Below are 17,269 nucleotides of genomic sequence, written 5' to 3'. Positions count from 1 at the left end.
AAGTAAGTATTGTGATGTCATTCGCGACATGATTTGTTACAATTATGTTATTTGTGGACAAGTCTTTATATTCGTTAAAAGCAAGTTGGTAATATTACTTAGTATAATTTACATATAAAACGCTAGAGGATCTATAGATCTCCAGAAATCGACTGCTACTGTTATTGATAATTAAGAACTTGCACCTAATGGTAACCGCAATGATATGATAATGACAATAGATGGTTATCTTATGTCATTTGCCATAATCATGCCGGCTTACTTGAAGCTTCTTCACGCTTCGGCCGAACGACCCAGGATTATGGGAAGGAGAGAACCAGTGGCAAATTATACCAAAGCTTAATTTTGCGGCAAAGAAAAGAGAAGAGCTGACGTTGACCGTACAATCTACAAATCAAGCCAAGATATTCACCCAATTTCAGACTCGGTTATTGATATAACTCCTTTCCAATTCAATACGTAAAATGAACAATATAAGTTTTTTTATATACCAAGAACCGTATGGCGGAAGGATTCCATGTAAATAAGGAAAACTGTTTAAATTCATAATACACATACCGAATGTGGCAAATATAATTGGCATCTGTACAAATTACTTGTATTCATGCGTTGTTAGCATAGCCTATGACAGAATGGTGACGAACGCGCCTGTTTACCCACCTTTATTGTAAGTCTGGTTTTATTTTAATACGTACAATTGAATGACGTGGATAGCTGGCCATATAGACCCACGTCTGAGAAAATTGTAACACCATTGGATTACATAGTACGTACCGTATTGCACTGCGGTTGTTACACAGACGTTTAGGGTCATAATGACCCTTAAAAAACACGTGGTATTACCTACACAAGATAATTTATATAATAACCGGTCTTTGAATACAAATTATGCCTGAATCTCGCTTAATTGTAATTAAAAGTAATTAAGTCTTTGTAGTTTTCTGATATATTCTCATTGCCATTTAGGTATATAGTCAGTTGGAATCTCCACAAATAAGATATCAGTGTCAATAAAACTCGCAAATATTTTTGAAGGTATAAACAATATTAAATAATAATTATCACTAGATTTATATACGAATCGCAAGGAAAACTAACTTAACTCATATCCACGATGCCATTGTTTAGTCTTTAAAAGTATTTATATTTTTTATCCTGTCACCCCGAGCTAAAACACTACCTAAGCTATATCCACGTTTGGGCACGTAATTAAGGTTCATGAACGCAGTCTCCAGTACTCATTATCTAAATAGGAAGTTCCTACTTATCTCGCATTTTTGTCACCTACGCACTCGACTCTAAATGCTAAACGTTTCGCTTAGATGGCGCTGTTTGATGCGCACTTTGTTTCATAGATGGCGGTAGTAGGTATTATGTTTTGTGTTTAGTAGAGCTATGCATAGTTTGGAATATTTCAATTGAGGATCGATTAGAGATTTTATTTTCTGGTGCAGTGGATTCATTTACAAGTACTCTCGTTTAATTTTTTAGAATGTTATACTTATTAGAATAATGGTCGTTAGTATATTAAATATTTGATATAAGTATTTTATTATGGAATGTTCTGAGTAGTATGGTAGCGTTTATGACGTGGTCCAACTTATCAAAAAGGATTATCATACATATGTAAAACCTATTGATTATCGTATTATACCAAAAGATTTGAAGATAAATATAAACAGATATAAATATTTAAAAATAAATAGCAAAACGAATGATTTGTTTTCTTATGTTGCAGAATATATAGTAATATTACAATCTTATCTTAGTTTATCAACATATTGAAAGTATGTTTTTATACACGTTGTAATTAAATGAATGTTTTATCATAAAGTGTACTTAAACAATGTTGTGAAAAAGTTTATACAATTATATCTGTAGTCTTCATAGTAACCACAGTGGCGTGAATTGCGCAACACATAATATCTATAAAAAAGATTGCGTCCAAGATGTATATCCAAAATATTTACATATTTGTATCAATATGTATTTTTTATGATTGTGGTATGCGCCACGCCTATTACACTCCAAAAATGCTAGCTAAAACGTCGATTATTAAATACTAAACAGTTCAGTAACTATATGGACACTGCTTCAGACTGAAACACGATGATGTTACCTGCATACTGCTTGCCAGGAGAAATACACAAAGCAATCAATCTAACTCGAACTACCATAGTCAATTAAATAAATTGTATACATTTGTCTAACGTTTGAGATAATAATATGTTTTTAATATTTTAAACCGTTACGTAATCGAATCCAACAAAATTCCAATATGGCGGTAAAACTAAAGAAACGTAACAAAGTGGTCTGTAATAAGGTGTAACAAAAAATAATTCATACTGATAGCCCCCCGAGATAGCGTTATCGGGAGACGGCCGGATGCACTTATCAGTTGCATGAGAGAGACAAGCTGCGGTGTTTGTATAGAGCGAACGCATCGCGCCGCCATGTTGAGCGTGGTCAGGATCTCACTGTACGCCTAACCGTACATCTCTTTGCGATAATTATACGGGTTTGGGTATAGCTAATCAATTGGAATTTATTTAAGGTTAGCCAAAAGTTTTTGAAGTAGAGTTCCGTTTTTAATACTTGTGATAATAAATATTCTGTGCGGATTTTAAAGCGATCGGCAATGGCATTCGTTAGATAATTTTGAGGTATTGATAACGTATTGATTGTGTATAATAATATCCGTATTTAGCAGTACCATCGTGAAAAAGAGAATGCTATTGGGGATATCTTCGGGTTATTCTGGATGACTCTACTTTGGAACTTGTGTTTCTGATTCGTGAAATTGATGAATTCATCTATAGCTTTAAAAATCGTGACTCTATGTTTAACATCGATAATTTTTAGTAAAACTGTAGCTTCAAAGACATTAATTTATCAACATTAAGGAACAATAGAAGTTCCTTGTCAGTCGGCCATTTTGTTGCGTTCCTTTGACATTTCGACTTTCCCGCGCTCGGCCTGCCTCACGACAAATGTGACCGTTCATCTTTGTTTGCAGTGCGATGATATCGATAATTATTATTGCCGATATGACCTCAACCCGCGGTTTGGGACATGCCGAAGGTGATCCGCGCTAGAGTTCATATACCCCGCACTTACGTAAATGTATGCAACTGTAAAAACAATTTTGTTTTTGAATATAGTCGCTCAAAATACGTTATCATTCCGTTTCACGTGGAAATTGTAAAAAATTATGTCAAAAATATATTATCTCACGTGAATAAGTTTTATCTTTTCCCTATCTGTTCCATAATCGAATTGCAAATTTAACATAACGTTAGGTTTCATCGATTTTTTAAGTCAACCAGAAGCCACGGATAAGCTACTAATAAACTAATTATAAAATGTACCTACTCCCAATTATAGTTTTACGTGTGTTGTTAGAACATGATTTGGTCGATAAACGACGATGTGTGTAATTTGTTGTAAACAATTTTTTGTTGTATGCGAGAAATATTTATGGATTATAAGGGATTACTTTTAATATTGCATTATTGTAATAATATATTTGACTTTATCCAAGATATAAATACACTGTACGAAGATATTATAACTGATACACAAACTATAAGATCTAATAAATTAGAATTTCGATGCTTTGGATGTAAGAATAAATAAAATGTATAGGATAATTTGTTTTGTATGCATTTCATTTGTACAATATGTATTCAGCTTTTTAATAAAATAACTGGAAAAATTAATTTTAAATATTCAACAATTAAATAAACTTTTTGCACGCTCATAACAAGTATGTTTGTATATTGATGTTGAATTATGTATATTGATATTTCGCAGTAGGGTCGCGCAGTGTGTACCGAGTCAATGTATTGGAATGTGTCACTTTGAGGAAACGACATTCAACTTTAAATTACTCTTTTATGCACTATGTGTAACCTACATTATTTAAAAATTTAAATTCATGTTAGTTTTGAATGTCATTTAAGTAATATTTAAAATACTAATGCGATGCGAAATAAAAATTTACCAGTTCTGAACTTGAATTAATGCAGTGTTTTATTTTTGCCAGTAGATAGATATTTACGAAGAGTGTGCAATTTGTCTATGATTAATGAATATATATTTTTGGAGCGGATCGCAGTAGATTACTGTTTAAATATAGAGCCGGCAAAGATTGTGTTCCTCATTTTAAAATGCGTTTGATTATATAAATGCAAACGAACGTCGTAAAACCGGCAAAAGTTTGCAACGCGGTGGAAGGGGGAAGAGGGGGCGATAGACGTCCGCGGGGCGGTACAGGGAGCCGCGCGCGGGCGGGGGTAGCTGCAACTGTTTGCGCGCGGCGCAGCGTGGTCAATGACACGGCGACATTGCATCAACGCGCGAAGGTCACTCCCCCCCGCCACCGCCTCCGCCGCCCCCCGCCAGCGCACCGCCGCGCCCGCTTCCCTGCTCCGCCGCCCGCGCACTCCTCCCGCGCCCTCTAACACGTCTCTCGCAAATTCCTACACTTCCTTGCAGCAGGACCGCCATGTTGGATCAATCACTTCATAATGCTTTTGTACATCATGTATTTTTAGATTGCAATTTTTGCACATTGTGCAAGGAATACACTGTTACAAATGCAAAATGTACTGTATTACTCCAACCAGTTTCATAATATTAATCGTTTAAATAATTGACATCCTAAGAGGTATCCACTTAAGGAAAATACTTCGTATAATTTGCGAGGAAGGTACCTACGTATTTTGCAATTTTTACTCATCACTTACGTTAATAACAGTTTAGGTTGGAGAATACATTTAATAATAATGTGTTAGACACAATAGACAGGCACATGCACCAACGTTTAGCAAAACGACTACAACTGTTTCCTTCCGGCCACTGATTCACTTTGCTTATTTGATCATGCATCTAACGTATTATTTATCCGTATAAGCAATATACACCATTTAAACATTTTCATCGTTAAACTTGTTCAAATTAAAGTGAAAACCATTTACGTTTAAAACACTCCTGTTCAGAAAATACTTTTACAAAATTGGTTCTAAATCAAACATTGCGAAATATTTTTAATTATATTTAGTAATTATGAATACTTCAATTTATTCAATTATTAATTAATTGCGGTGTATTATGAGTTAATATCTAATATGTAAGGGCGACACGCAGTGAATACCATGCAGTACTTTGTGATTCACAGTTATTGAAGGAATAGTACTGTTTTGGGATAGACGAGGCACCAGCGCCGAGCGACTTGCTTGCTCTGTAAAGCACTTCCTCACTAAAAGCGTTATGGTTATTACGTCGAGCCAATTTGCCCGTCGTCGAATTATGAAATCTCAGATAACTTGTAAAATTATCATTGGCATTACGTTCTGTGAATCATATTTTGAATCAGATAGATAACCGAACTTCGCATGTAATTGGTTTTCTACACATAATCAGTAACAATGAGAGAGAAACTAGAGTTAAGATTATGAAGGTACTTTCGGAACTACTAGTCTGATTCCGGAGGAGTAAAATTGTAATGCGTAAAGTGCTGCGAGCAGAAGCTAGTAAGGAATTAGTTGGCGGCAGAGATGTTTTTTTTGCCACAACACGGCAAAATAACCACTAAGGAGAGACGTTGCGGACGGTCAAATTATGACGGCATGCCGCTCTTGATTTCGTCTGGTTGGGCTTGGCATGAGATTTGGCTGAATTGCTATTATGCTTTATGATTTTTTACTTTTTGTACGGTGGCCGCTGTGTACAAATAATATCGGATGTTTTTCTCCTCGCAATGGACCGTGGATCTTATTGGAGCAACCTAATAGGTCAAACTGTTAAGATATTTCATAAATAACTTTGTTAATTAACTTTAGTATGCCGCACCTAACAAATTTATTGGTCTACCGGATTTCCTGTCACAATTAATACGCAATAACACAAATTGCTGTTACCTTATTTCATTTCCAGTATTAATCAATAGTTTGGAATTATTTTTTATTATAATTATATACTGCAAGTATCGCGCCCTTAGATAGTCCTGACCCTTTGAGGTGCCACGGTCGACCTTCCATAGCCAATAATGTTTTATTTAATTAAAAAAAAATGTTTTTGTTATATAAACATTTTATGTTCTCGTATAATGATGTGACATTGAGGTTTTTGACCCGGTATCGGTTGTTTGTGACGAAAATGTCGGGCATATGTGCCGATGAAGGTTGCGGTCTCTGCATCTCACATTATCTTTATTATGCGTGTGTCCGTGTATTGTAATCTGGTATTTATTGCATGGACGATGTACATAGACGGGTTATTTGAAATGTATTTAACATTCTTGGAGCTAGATTTGGCAAAAATTGAGATTGCAGGAGTTTACTTGTATCGTTTTAAATCAGTTATTTCGTTGCAAGAATTCAACACTTCAGTAAGGAAAACTCTGTAGAAGTTCTACGTACACAATACTTTTCTAATAAGAATGTGTAATAAATTTGTCATTTTAGTGTGTCATTGACTTGCTCCCATTCTTAGTTGCCATCTTTGTTTTTAACGTCTTCAACTTTGTATGCTATACCGGCAAGTCTACTGAACTATTCGGTTGAAAATTAGCAGACTGATAAACATTTTTTTAAGGTCAGCACACACCAAGTGGGTCATGTGATGGTCAGTCATTACCATTGGTTGTTTTCACTTGAGTTACTACAGGAAGAATGAGCATTAACTTTTTGACGAAAGAAGGGAAATATGGTGAGATAGGAAGACGAGGAGAAAAAATCGCATATTATCTGTTTTATACGGTAACTATTCCATATTCACTATATCCCTATAAAGTGAGATAATTCTAAAACTTATACGAAGCTATAGGGGAAAGCTAGTAAAAGGAATATCAATGCAAAGCAGCACGGTAAACACTGCCGTGTATTCCAGAGCGCGGAGTATGCCAAAAATAATCTAATAAACCGATCGGATAAACAGAGTTCAAAGCGGATTGGTTTAGCCAATAAAGTAGTGTGGCGTGTCGAGGGAACATTTTCGCCTTCCGGTCAGATTAGATTCCGGCGACCGTCTTACTAGAACCCAGTTCTGATATATGCGTGTGAATAGTTAGTTGAGATGGAATTTCGGGAGTTTGACGTTAATTTTGATAACCATTCATATTCAAAACCAAAATCCATTCAGCAGTTTGGGAAAATAGATTTTTTGTAGAAGTGCTGTATTATTTTTAACATCAAATACCTATTTGGTTAAGGAAACGTCTTTATATTTAAAGCCATAACATTTAGTGAGCACTAAGGCTATCACAGGATGAGTATATGATAGGATATTTCTTTAGTTTTATCCTAGAAGTCAGGAGCCCATACTGCTTTGTTAATGACATTCCAATCCCTATTCCATAAAATCATCAACTCATCCCATCGTAATGTCGTTAAAGGCCTTCATGGGAGGTAGCGATCACTTACTAATAGGTGACCAAACTGTCCATTCCCTGGCCTTCTGCTAAAAAAAGGACATTGCCCTTATCTTAATATGTATAAACAGTCGTATAATCATGACTTTTATGTTTTAATCATTACGTTAGCATTACAATATTGTCGCTAACTCGAGCCATAAAAAGGCGGGTTGAGGGGCGTACGTTGGGCGGTCAAGGCCCCCCTGATTTCCACCGCGGTTGCCCAATCCGACCCTGACAGCCACCAATCAGGCCGGAACGACTTTTTTCCATTTAATTATAGTTTTGTATTGTGATCCGCGCGCCATTGTACGCTGAGGTTAGGTGAGGTTGAGATGAGGTGCGATTTGGTAACGTTACGCGGACATTCCTCAAGAGAGGTTTGTTTGTAACGTAAATCGACACATTTGCAAGGGGTCATCTGATGTTCTGTGAACACCATTACCCGAATATTTATACCAGAAATATCGCGGCTGCGGTTCCGGACATGAAATAGGTATTTGAAAAGAGAAGTGTCGGAAGTAGCAAAGGAAATTCGTCATAATTTACTGTTACAAATATTGGTGTTTTGAGGCTTTTACAATTTAGGATTGGTTTCTATTATGTAAACATTGTTTATTTGACATTTTGTGCAGCTATTACTGAGTATTAATATGCTTTACATCTAATGTCCTGGGGTGACGAGCGCTGTACAGTGCTTGTCATTAAGGGCTCCGTGTACCGTTGCAACTGTTTCCAGGTGCGTAATGTACCATTATCTAAGAAACTTGATTGTGTCGTTATTATATAGAAAATGTTCTTGAATTTTTATATTATCGGTAACGAAGGCATAACTAAAAGCCCTTTCGGCCTTTAACACTACAACTAATAGGTATGTGCTAACTAATTTGACATTCCAAAGACCCTTGGCAGTTGGATATTCTCGAAGGTTCAGCGGTGAGTACTTGATGTGAACTTGTCTCCATTTAGTTGCGCAACGGTCGCCGACCGATGGAAGTGTTATTTCGAAAATTCCGCCCACTAAATTTAACCGCCCCATATTCCCGCCTGTTGGCTAGCATTGACTTGTATAAAAATAAGGTGTTTTGCAATTGCTTTGGCAGGCTAGTAAACTCAAACTCCAGCGGGACTCGAAGTGTCGGGAGAGGCGTCGCATCACTCGCACCGGAGTGACACTGGCGGTGCGCGGCACCGTGCGGTGGCGGGCGGCGACGCGTCGCGGTGCAGCGCGTTCTATTTATGCAACTCGCTAGCGACCTAACACTGACCCGGTTAAGGCACCGACGCATAAACAGTACGGCGGGCACTCCGGCCGCTAAGGCGCTATTTACAGGCGCAGGGGTGGTCGCCGGCCGTGAAGGGCGCTTGCCGCTCCGCCGGGGACGAGCTGATTATTTTAAAACTGCCAGGAAACCACCGGAGCGCATGTGGGCCGCCCGATTGACCCCGTCTTTTTACGCCATCGTAAAGTTGTTTCCGGACAAGTGGAGCGTCGAGATTCCTCTTGGGAATTAGGTCGCGCTTTACCGCACGCCGCTCGCCGCCGCGGCCGGCGTCACTCGCACACTCTGGTATTTCGGAAGCGGTTGCGCCACACCAGCGTTGCGAAACGCACGGCCGCGCGTCATCCGCCCTGTGAATCACGGACACGTAGTGGCGCACTGGTGTGCCGCTGCGGTCGCGCTGGACGTGTCACGGGTGATAGGTCACGTACACCGAGCTGGTGGTGCGGAGTGCGGCCGCGTAACGGGGAACCGGCGCGGATTCCGGGATCACAGCGGTCCTTTCGCTTTCGGCGGCGCGTGCGCTGCGCAACACTCAAGGTCGCGGGCCGTTCAACTCGGATGCGACGTCGATGTTGCGACACCGAAATATGTAATTGTAGAGGAGTCGAAGCGCGTTTGGCAGCGGCCGCGGCGCGCAACTGGGTCGCCGCGCCGCCGACGGTTGCGCAACCGTGCCACGTACGACAGATGGCGCGTCGGCTCTTCCTTATACGGCGCTCGGGCTCCGAGCTCATCGCACGGACAAAGGACAGCTTTTTTCTGCTCTATACGATTAGTACGTAGCGGTGCCGCGGACTCTGTCCGAGAGAAAACTTATTAGAGCGGTGACGTCAGCGTCGCCGACATACTCTGAATTGAGACTAATTGGAATCCAATTGGGGAAAGGATACACGCGCTTCGAATTACGTTCTCGTTATGACCTATACTTCGACATAGGTACAAATTAAATCGAGATGATATCCGTCAGATAATCACGTTAGAATTAACTCAACCCATTTTGTGTATATTGCAGGTTTAAAGAGCCAACTCTAGGTGAGTTCATAAGGAAAAACATACACTCACCTGTTTTTAGAGTTCTTTCAAACAATATAAATAACAACGTGCTGTTACGTTTATAACAAATGAGTAGATTTTTTCGACCTGCTAATTGACCGTAAATGCAATGTAATAAATGTGTTGCTATTGGTTTTTGACAGTGTTTTGTCAGTTTTGCCTCACGCGGGGAGCATGGCGCATCATGTGGGCAGCAGGCACGCGGGAGTGCACGTGCTCGTGTACGCTGAACGTGACGAATAATTGCCAAAAATTGAAATGCGCCCGCGACCGCGCTTGTGGTGGCGCGGCGGTGGCGGTGGCGGTCGGTCGTGGGGCGCGTCGCTCGTAACCTGTGCCGCGGTGGAAGTGACCGGGTGCGCGTGCGAGCGAGACATCCATTCCGTTTTGGAAGTTTGCGAATGTCAATAATAACGTTCCGGTCCCCCGGCGGTCGGTGGAGAAGCGAAAATAGTCGCCTACTATTAATACGAGGCGAGCGCTAGCGCTGCATTGCCCTTGAAACGGGCCGATCACCTCGGCGCACACAGGCACGCGCGCTCCTCGACGCCCCCCGCCGGCCCGCACACCCGCGCGCCCCCGACAGCGTTAGACGTGCGCATTGCGCGCGCGCACACATGCGCGTACCTTATCGCGATGCAGCGCTGCAGAATAGACACACCGCGATCATTTTAATTTCCATTTCGTTTGCGAATGTCACATTGACGCGTCCATGTTTACCCCGTGCGCTGAATGTTTGAGCGGTTGCCGGCTCGACTGCATGTACGGTCGTGCCCGGGGCCCGCCGAGCCGGGCTAAGCCGATCGACAATCCAGAGATGTTAATGAACGATCGTTCTATTAAATCGGTTCCCTGCGGCGATCTCATTGCGTGTGTTAATTGCACGTGTGTTGCAAACCATCGGAGAGCGCGCGGTTAATCGATGTGTTTGCGGTAACCTTTAACATTTCCGATGTTACATTACGAATTCACGCTCCCGATGTGCCGAATGCCGATATACGCGTACGGTTTATTACCAACCAGGTTACATCCATTTTGTAGTATAAAAGCGTTGTAAAAGTAAAAATTACCATATCCTGTCGGTGGTTCGTGATCTCGTGGCTTACAAACGGATATGACCATTTGCACAGTCACGACACCTATCTAACTGAGCAATTTGAACCCGATGGAGTGAGGACAGAGGAATAAAGAGCTCTATGTAGCGAGCGCATGCATGTGGAGAGTGGAGAGGCGTCGGGCGAGGTTTGCGGCCTGCGCTGTTGTCATGTATATTGTACGCAACAAGGCCCGCATAATCTGACGCAACCAGCTCCGAATCGCATTCAAAAATCATGTGTACCCTGCACTGGGTCGTGTGGCGGAGCGCTCGCGCCGCGCACGCGCACAGATCACGTTCCGTGCTGCCTACATCTACACAATTTGGCAATTGGCAACATCCATTCAAGGTTTCCTTTGTTTTAATTAACCTGGTTGTATCCGAGCTTAGGCAAGACCTAGATATCTATCGGTCTCTTTGTTTTTCAGGTCGACACAAATCATGCGTAATCACATAATGTTTAAATTTGGATTGATTCGTAACTGATTCGGGTATGTCAGTATTATGTGGGGTAATTATGATTGGTTATAAACTTACAATCGAGTTCAAATGTTAAACGTGTCATAGGGTCGTTGGTCTCGCGACTTTAACGTCTCCAAAAAAGCAATTCTGAGTAGTAGCATTCAACAGCGGTGCACCGGGTCAATATCAGGTAGATTTTCGAAGAAAAATGAACATCCAAAGTGAGACTGCGCCACACCGAGTGTAAACACATATGAAATGCACACTCGTACAATCAAGTTTGGACTGCCCAATCCGAGTAGGAAGGTCGAGTACGTTTCGCCAGAGGCTGACAATGGCGCGGCGCCGGTACCGCCGCTGTTGCCCAATATTCGCGTTTGCAACACAGAAATTTCGTGTGTGCCGTGTTACAGCAATGGCCGATTTACGCCTCACAGCCGCCTCCGACATGGCTGATACGAAGCACCAACTGTTCTTGTTGTTCTTTGGATTATGACCATCGGGAGGTGTCAGTTTTGGTCCCAGGATATGTATAATTCCAGACGCGATGGTTAGGACGCGTGTTTTACTCCATAAGAGATTTTGTTTCAAAGTTGTCGCAATTTCGCTCGCTACTAAGCATTGTTAGGTTTCGTCATTTTCCTTATTATGCTGTTGTAACCTTTATCGCATAGTTGACGTAATTGTTGAGAATTTGCGTTAAATTAAAAGCAATTCAAATGAAAATAAATGCACTAAGTCCTTTCTCGAGTAAATAACATATTAGTTATAAGCATGACAACGAAGACACATCTGTCTCGGAGTCGAAGCTACTGGTAGGCGAGCAATAAAATTATTTTTATTGCCCACTCAAAGCGTAGCAAAAGTGCTTCGTAAACAAGTGAAGACGTGCGATCGCGACACGACAACGACTCATTTTTCCTGTTCCTTATCATTTTAGTGACGAGTTTGCCGTTTTCACAACATTTTACCTCGCTGGCGACTCCGCGCGAGGCGCGACACGCGGCCCGCGTCGCGTCGTCCCGACTCCGTGGTGGAATCTAATTAGAATATTGGTCGTGTAGCGCATGTCCGTCCGAGACAAAGGGATCTAGCCGGGCCGTATTGTTGTGCGCGCACACACAAGGCATTATTAACATGCGCCACAATCGAAAGTGGTCTCTCCGCATGCACCGACAATCGTCGCGGGCGACGCGTCTCGCATACTGCTCGCCGGCAGTTAGTCACTAGTTTTTGCATCTTTATATTAGGAGCACTGACCTTGCGCAATGTCAAATAGCTGAGGACGGGCGTGTAGCGCCAAGTTGCGTTAAATGGCCGATGCAGCGCCATGCCAACTGGTTCCGTCCGTACGTCCGACGCATTTTTTTGTTTTGGGCGCGCGGAACCTGCGCACCGCATCGCGCCACGGCATCCTGCGCCTGCTCGCGTGGCTGATGCGCATTTTTATATTTATCACTATATGTACATTCGTAATGAACGTTGCTACTGGCATTTCGTGTTACCGTGGATTTGGTTACGGAGCACGTAACCTGCGGTTGAAGGAAATCCCATGACAAAACGTAATTTCCCATTCTGCTTTTCGATACATATGAGGCCGTTGATTCTCTAGTGTTTTCGGAGCCGTACGTGTTCTAACAGTGTTCCTTTGTGGGCTTTCTTGTTGCGAGGCGGATATTTCTGTTTAGTACCGACCTTGAAAAGAATGTTTTTGTCCGAGGTCGTAAAACATTGCAATTTTAATGCAGTGGATGGACGAGTATTTTCGCACTCGGAGATATAAAACGCTTTGCATACGGATTTATTTGATGTTTTTTTTAGGAAGTGCGACATACAGCTTCTATTGTCCACCGAGAGCCATATATCGGTGCAATTAACGAGGCGTTTGGAGTGGGGAAAGAAGGCCAGTTGGCGACGGGCCAGGGTGCAGCGGCGCACACCTCCGGAAGTGCTGTGATAAAGCTCTGCACCGCATAAATTTAGATAACGTCCGGCGGGATCGTTTATAATGTGTCATTGCGCGAACACAATTACATTCAATATGACTTCACTCGTACCGTACGTCCTGTTAGCTGCAACAATGTTGCAAGGAATATTTAGAACTATTCACCGCTCGAAGGTTATTGAAATTGAAAACATAACGTTTGCTTCCAATGACAGATTTAATGAAGCTTGTTACATTCAATGTTTTTAGCGGTTTTCATTCAGCTGCTATGACTAATAAGGAGTATTTGTTTAATGAAGTTTTGTTTTGTTTTATTAAAGACATTATGTTATGATAGAGCTTTGGTAGAGCTAACTTAGTCTACAATAAGGTACTAACACTATTACAGAAAACTGATGTAAAACAGATTTACTGTTCAGCAAGGTAGCTGAAGGTCCCAACACCCAGCTGTCCATCCTCATTCCTGCCTCAAGGTTTGTAACGTGCACTATTCCTTTTGCATTTTCGAAGACCTTGATTATCAGTTACTACAGTGACCCATTTTTATGATTTGGTTTTGCAAAAATACACCTGTTGCGTATAATTATTGTTAGCACGCTTTGTATGGGTGCGTAGTTAATAATAAACAACAAAACATGTTATTACACTGTCCATATTAAAATAATACTTTCTTTACGTAAAACAATGTAACTATTTATCGGGTAGTTACGTCTGTTTATCATTATTTGTCTGAAACACTTGATTAATCACTGTAAAGATATCTGGTGTATTGTGTGATTGTTTTTATAGAGCTAGCTTCTGCCCACGACTTCGTTCATGTTAATGTTCTTTCCGTTATAAAAGCAATCGAATCAAAGAAACTAGGCTATGATGCTTAGGGAGATTGATTTTGTATATGAAAGATTTTTTGGAATTAAATAACTACTTATAGAATTTTGTGCTAGCAAAAATATTCACAAATTCATATACATTACTTATATGTATAAAAAGTTAGAAACTAGTTTTAGGTTTTGTAAAGATCCGCACGTTTTTGTATAAATGAAATGACTAGACATTTTTAAGTAAGTAAATACTTTGAAAATATGGTATTTAGTATTACAAAATACTGTATGACATATTAGTAGGCGAAATCATCCGATTTTAATTCTTGAAACTGGCCACAATTTCCTTCAAAATTGAACACAATAGTACTTGCAATGTGAAAGTATTGTTAAAAAGTAAAAAAAAGCGAAGTATCTACTTAGAGGAACTTTTGCATACGACAATCTACAGTGTGACTTGGCGACTATAGATAAAAGATCTTCGATAGATTATCAGCTAATCCATCAAAATATAATTTGTACGAACAATATTGTGAAATATACCGATAAACCTGATACGAAACTGAGTAACATAGTAACAGATATTGCCCGATAATGAAGATTATATTTGCATTTTTTGTTATTATACACATTCTATGAATAGTATGTACAGTGCAATGTATAAACTTGTCTAACGAGACATGTTGCGACTTGGGTCTGTTACCAATCGCCAGAATAATGCTGGCCTGGTGATGTCCTCTGACTGACCCCGGAACGCAGCTTTTCTTGTGTGTAGTCGGTAATAAGTTGTTACCTTCTCGTAGACTTTCGATAAATGCAGATAAGTGTCAAAATGGATGGAGCGACGTATTCCCCGAATTCCCTGCGCGGGCGCATGTTCGCGGGCCGGGTGGCGGGTGGCGGGCAAGCGAGTAAGGTCACCTTCCTGTTGGGGCGTTCACCGCTGCGGTCACCTCATCTCGTCGTCCGACATCGCAACACTATTCGCCTATTTTTTCCGTTTTGTCACGGACTTTATTTTAAAACAATTATGCACTTCTATTTATTCAGTTGTTTGTTCAGTTGTTGTCTACTTCTAAGCAGATTGATGTAATGTCATCAGTGTTGTTCACTACATCAATGATCCTCAACGCTTGTTAATGGGTTTGGGTTCTAAAATCCTCTGTTAATAGCGACACTAGGCTACCAACATTACGGTAGTATCTAAGTGACTGTTGGACTAACTTAAAAACCCTATTTATAAATCATGGATTTTGCACTTACCAGGTGGTCTGGGATGCGCAGCGGCGTGGTGCTGCAGCGTACTGGCGATGTGGTGGTTGGGGTAGAAGGGCAGGAAGGGCGTGTGGAAGGGCGTGGGTGGCGGCGGCTGCAGCCGAGCCTTCAGCTCCTCCGCGGAGCCGGCGCCCGACGACGACGATTCCACATCCGACACGCCGCTGTCTGCCGGCGATGGCGGGAGGGAGCCTAAAACAATACAAAAACATTGTAAATATTTCATTTACTCCTAATAGAATTATTGCACGCCGATGTTTCGTGTTCGATTTGCATCCAACGTGTGATGTGGGGAGCCTATGAGGCGACGCAAATTCCAATTCATAAGTTTCTTGCCAATTGGACAAATTACATAAATTTTGATTATCTAATTACAGAATCAAAATGACGACCTCTCGGCTTTCATAGCCAAACGCTGCATCTAAACAAAGCAAAAGTAGTAATGGAAGAACTTTGTAGGGAGACATAAGTATTCAACGAATAGAAAGTGTGATAGCGTTCGATATCTATTCCGGAAAAGATAACGTTATCGTATACAGTGATGCAACCGAAATCATCGAACATTTACGTATATATAGATAATGTCCAAACTACACGTGCCAAATTATAAAGAGGACCCAGAAAAAGAATTTTCGATTTCCGTTTTGAAAGACTTGAGATAATATGTGTATATTATGGATACGTGTATTTATAATTTAATACATAAGCATTATATTTAGATAACATAATATTATCTAATGATTGTGTATTACGTTATTCATTTTTTATATATAGGCACACTACTTATACCACATATAATATATACAAACATTTTAACATAATTATATGCAGGCCGAAAAAATAATCTTGTTTTTTAAGTCGACTAATAAAATACCACAGTTTTTGTAGCAAAAATCCGTTGGAAACCCTCTAAATCACATTCTTTATCTCAGCTAACGGTCATCCATATTTGCATGCAACCCTGCAAATGCAATGGGTCTAATCGGCCCAACGGTCAAATCTCACAGATTAGAGAATTTCTCATGCGCAAGTGCATTCAACCTGTTTTTGTGTCGAGATGACCAACGCAATTGTTATGCAAAAAACGCAGTGTCGGGTTAATTTACGATTATGCAGATCTATTTAGGGGTCGTATAGGCTACGAGGGTTGCTTATTACATGCGTTTAGGTTTTTTTAACACGGCTTTGGACATTCGCTATTTTAATAATGGGGTGAATCTTAGAATCTGTTAATGATTCCCACGTGATGTAGTTTCTCACAAGATGTTAGATGTTTATTTTATTTTTATTACAATTAAGTTACATATAAGTTTTATGAATAAGTAGAAACTGCAGCGACACACTATAGTCTACAGCATTACTGGCTGAATCATGTTCTCACCTTATCTGTGGGTTTTAATACGGAGAGCCGAAGTGAAGTTAAGTCCAGAAAGGACTCTTCATCTCATTTCGGTCCTTATAAGTGACCAATGTGCCAAATATTCATATAATATTATGTGAGTTCAGAAGTTAATCAATCAGTTACCATAAAATGACCAACTAACTTCTCTACACAAAACATAATGTCTAGAAAAAACATCTATTCATGAAAAATTATCTTAACCCATTTAAAACCGTGAGAGCATCTTAATATGTAAATCGGTCAACTTTCTCATGTTGCTAGTAACCGTCATTTAATTTTTTTAACTAGTTGTAGTTTTATTTCCTAGTGTCCATTTGACCGGGGCTTTGTGTGTGCTGTCCTCACCTCATTGTGCCTTTGTTGACCATTCAAAGGGATAAGCATGGGAACAGGGAACCGGGAACCGGGAAGCAATGTCCAGTTGCATTTAAGAGTGCGTCCTTTGTGTGTCCGTGTAATGGATGGAATATTTAATAACAATTTTTAATTTTTTCTAGCCCGGGTTTTATTTTATT

The 17,269-nt window shown here is 40.5% G+C and overlaps 1 protein-coding gene across 6 annotated transcripts in view; it reads right to left on the bottom strand.

The window, feature by feature from the left end:
- Positions 1–17,269, bottom strand: part of LOC115448376 (ecdysone-induced protein 74EF) — a 230,297-nt gene that overhangs the window by 11,187 nt on the left and 201,841 nt on the right. For all 6 annotated transcript variants that reach the window (XM_037444734.1, XM_030175790.2, XM_030175789.2 and 3 more), the window contains one exon: positions 15,341–15,544. In XM_037444734.1, coding sequence (XP_037300631.1) covers positions 15,341–15,544 — 204 coding nt within the window. The remainder of the gene's footprint in view (positions 1–15,340; positions 15,545–17,269) is intronic.

This window comes from Manduca sexta, chromosome 28, assembly GCF_014839805.1.
Source record: "Manduca sexta isolate Smith_Timp_Sample1 chromosome 28, JHU_Msex_v1.0, whole genome shotgun sequence".
In the NCBI taxonomy this organism is placed as follows: Eukaryota; Metazoa; Arthropoda; class Insecta; order Lepidoptera; family Sphingidae; genus Manduca; species Manduca sexta.
This window is presented reverse-complemented; position numbering and strand designations above follow the sequence as displayed.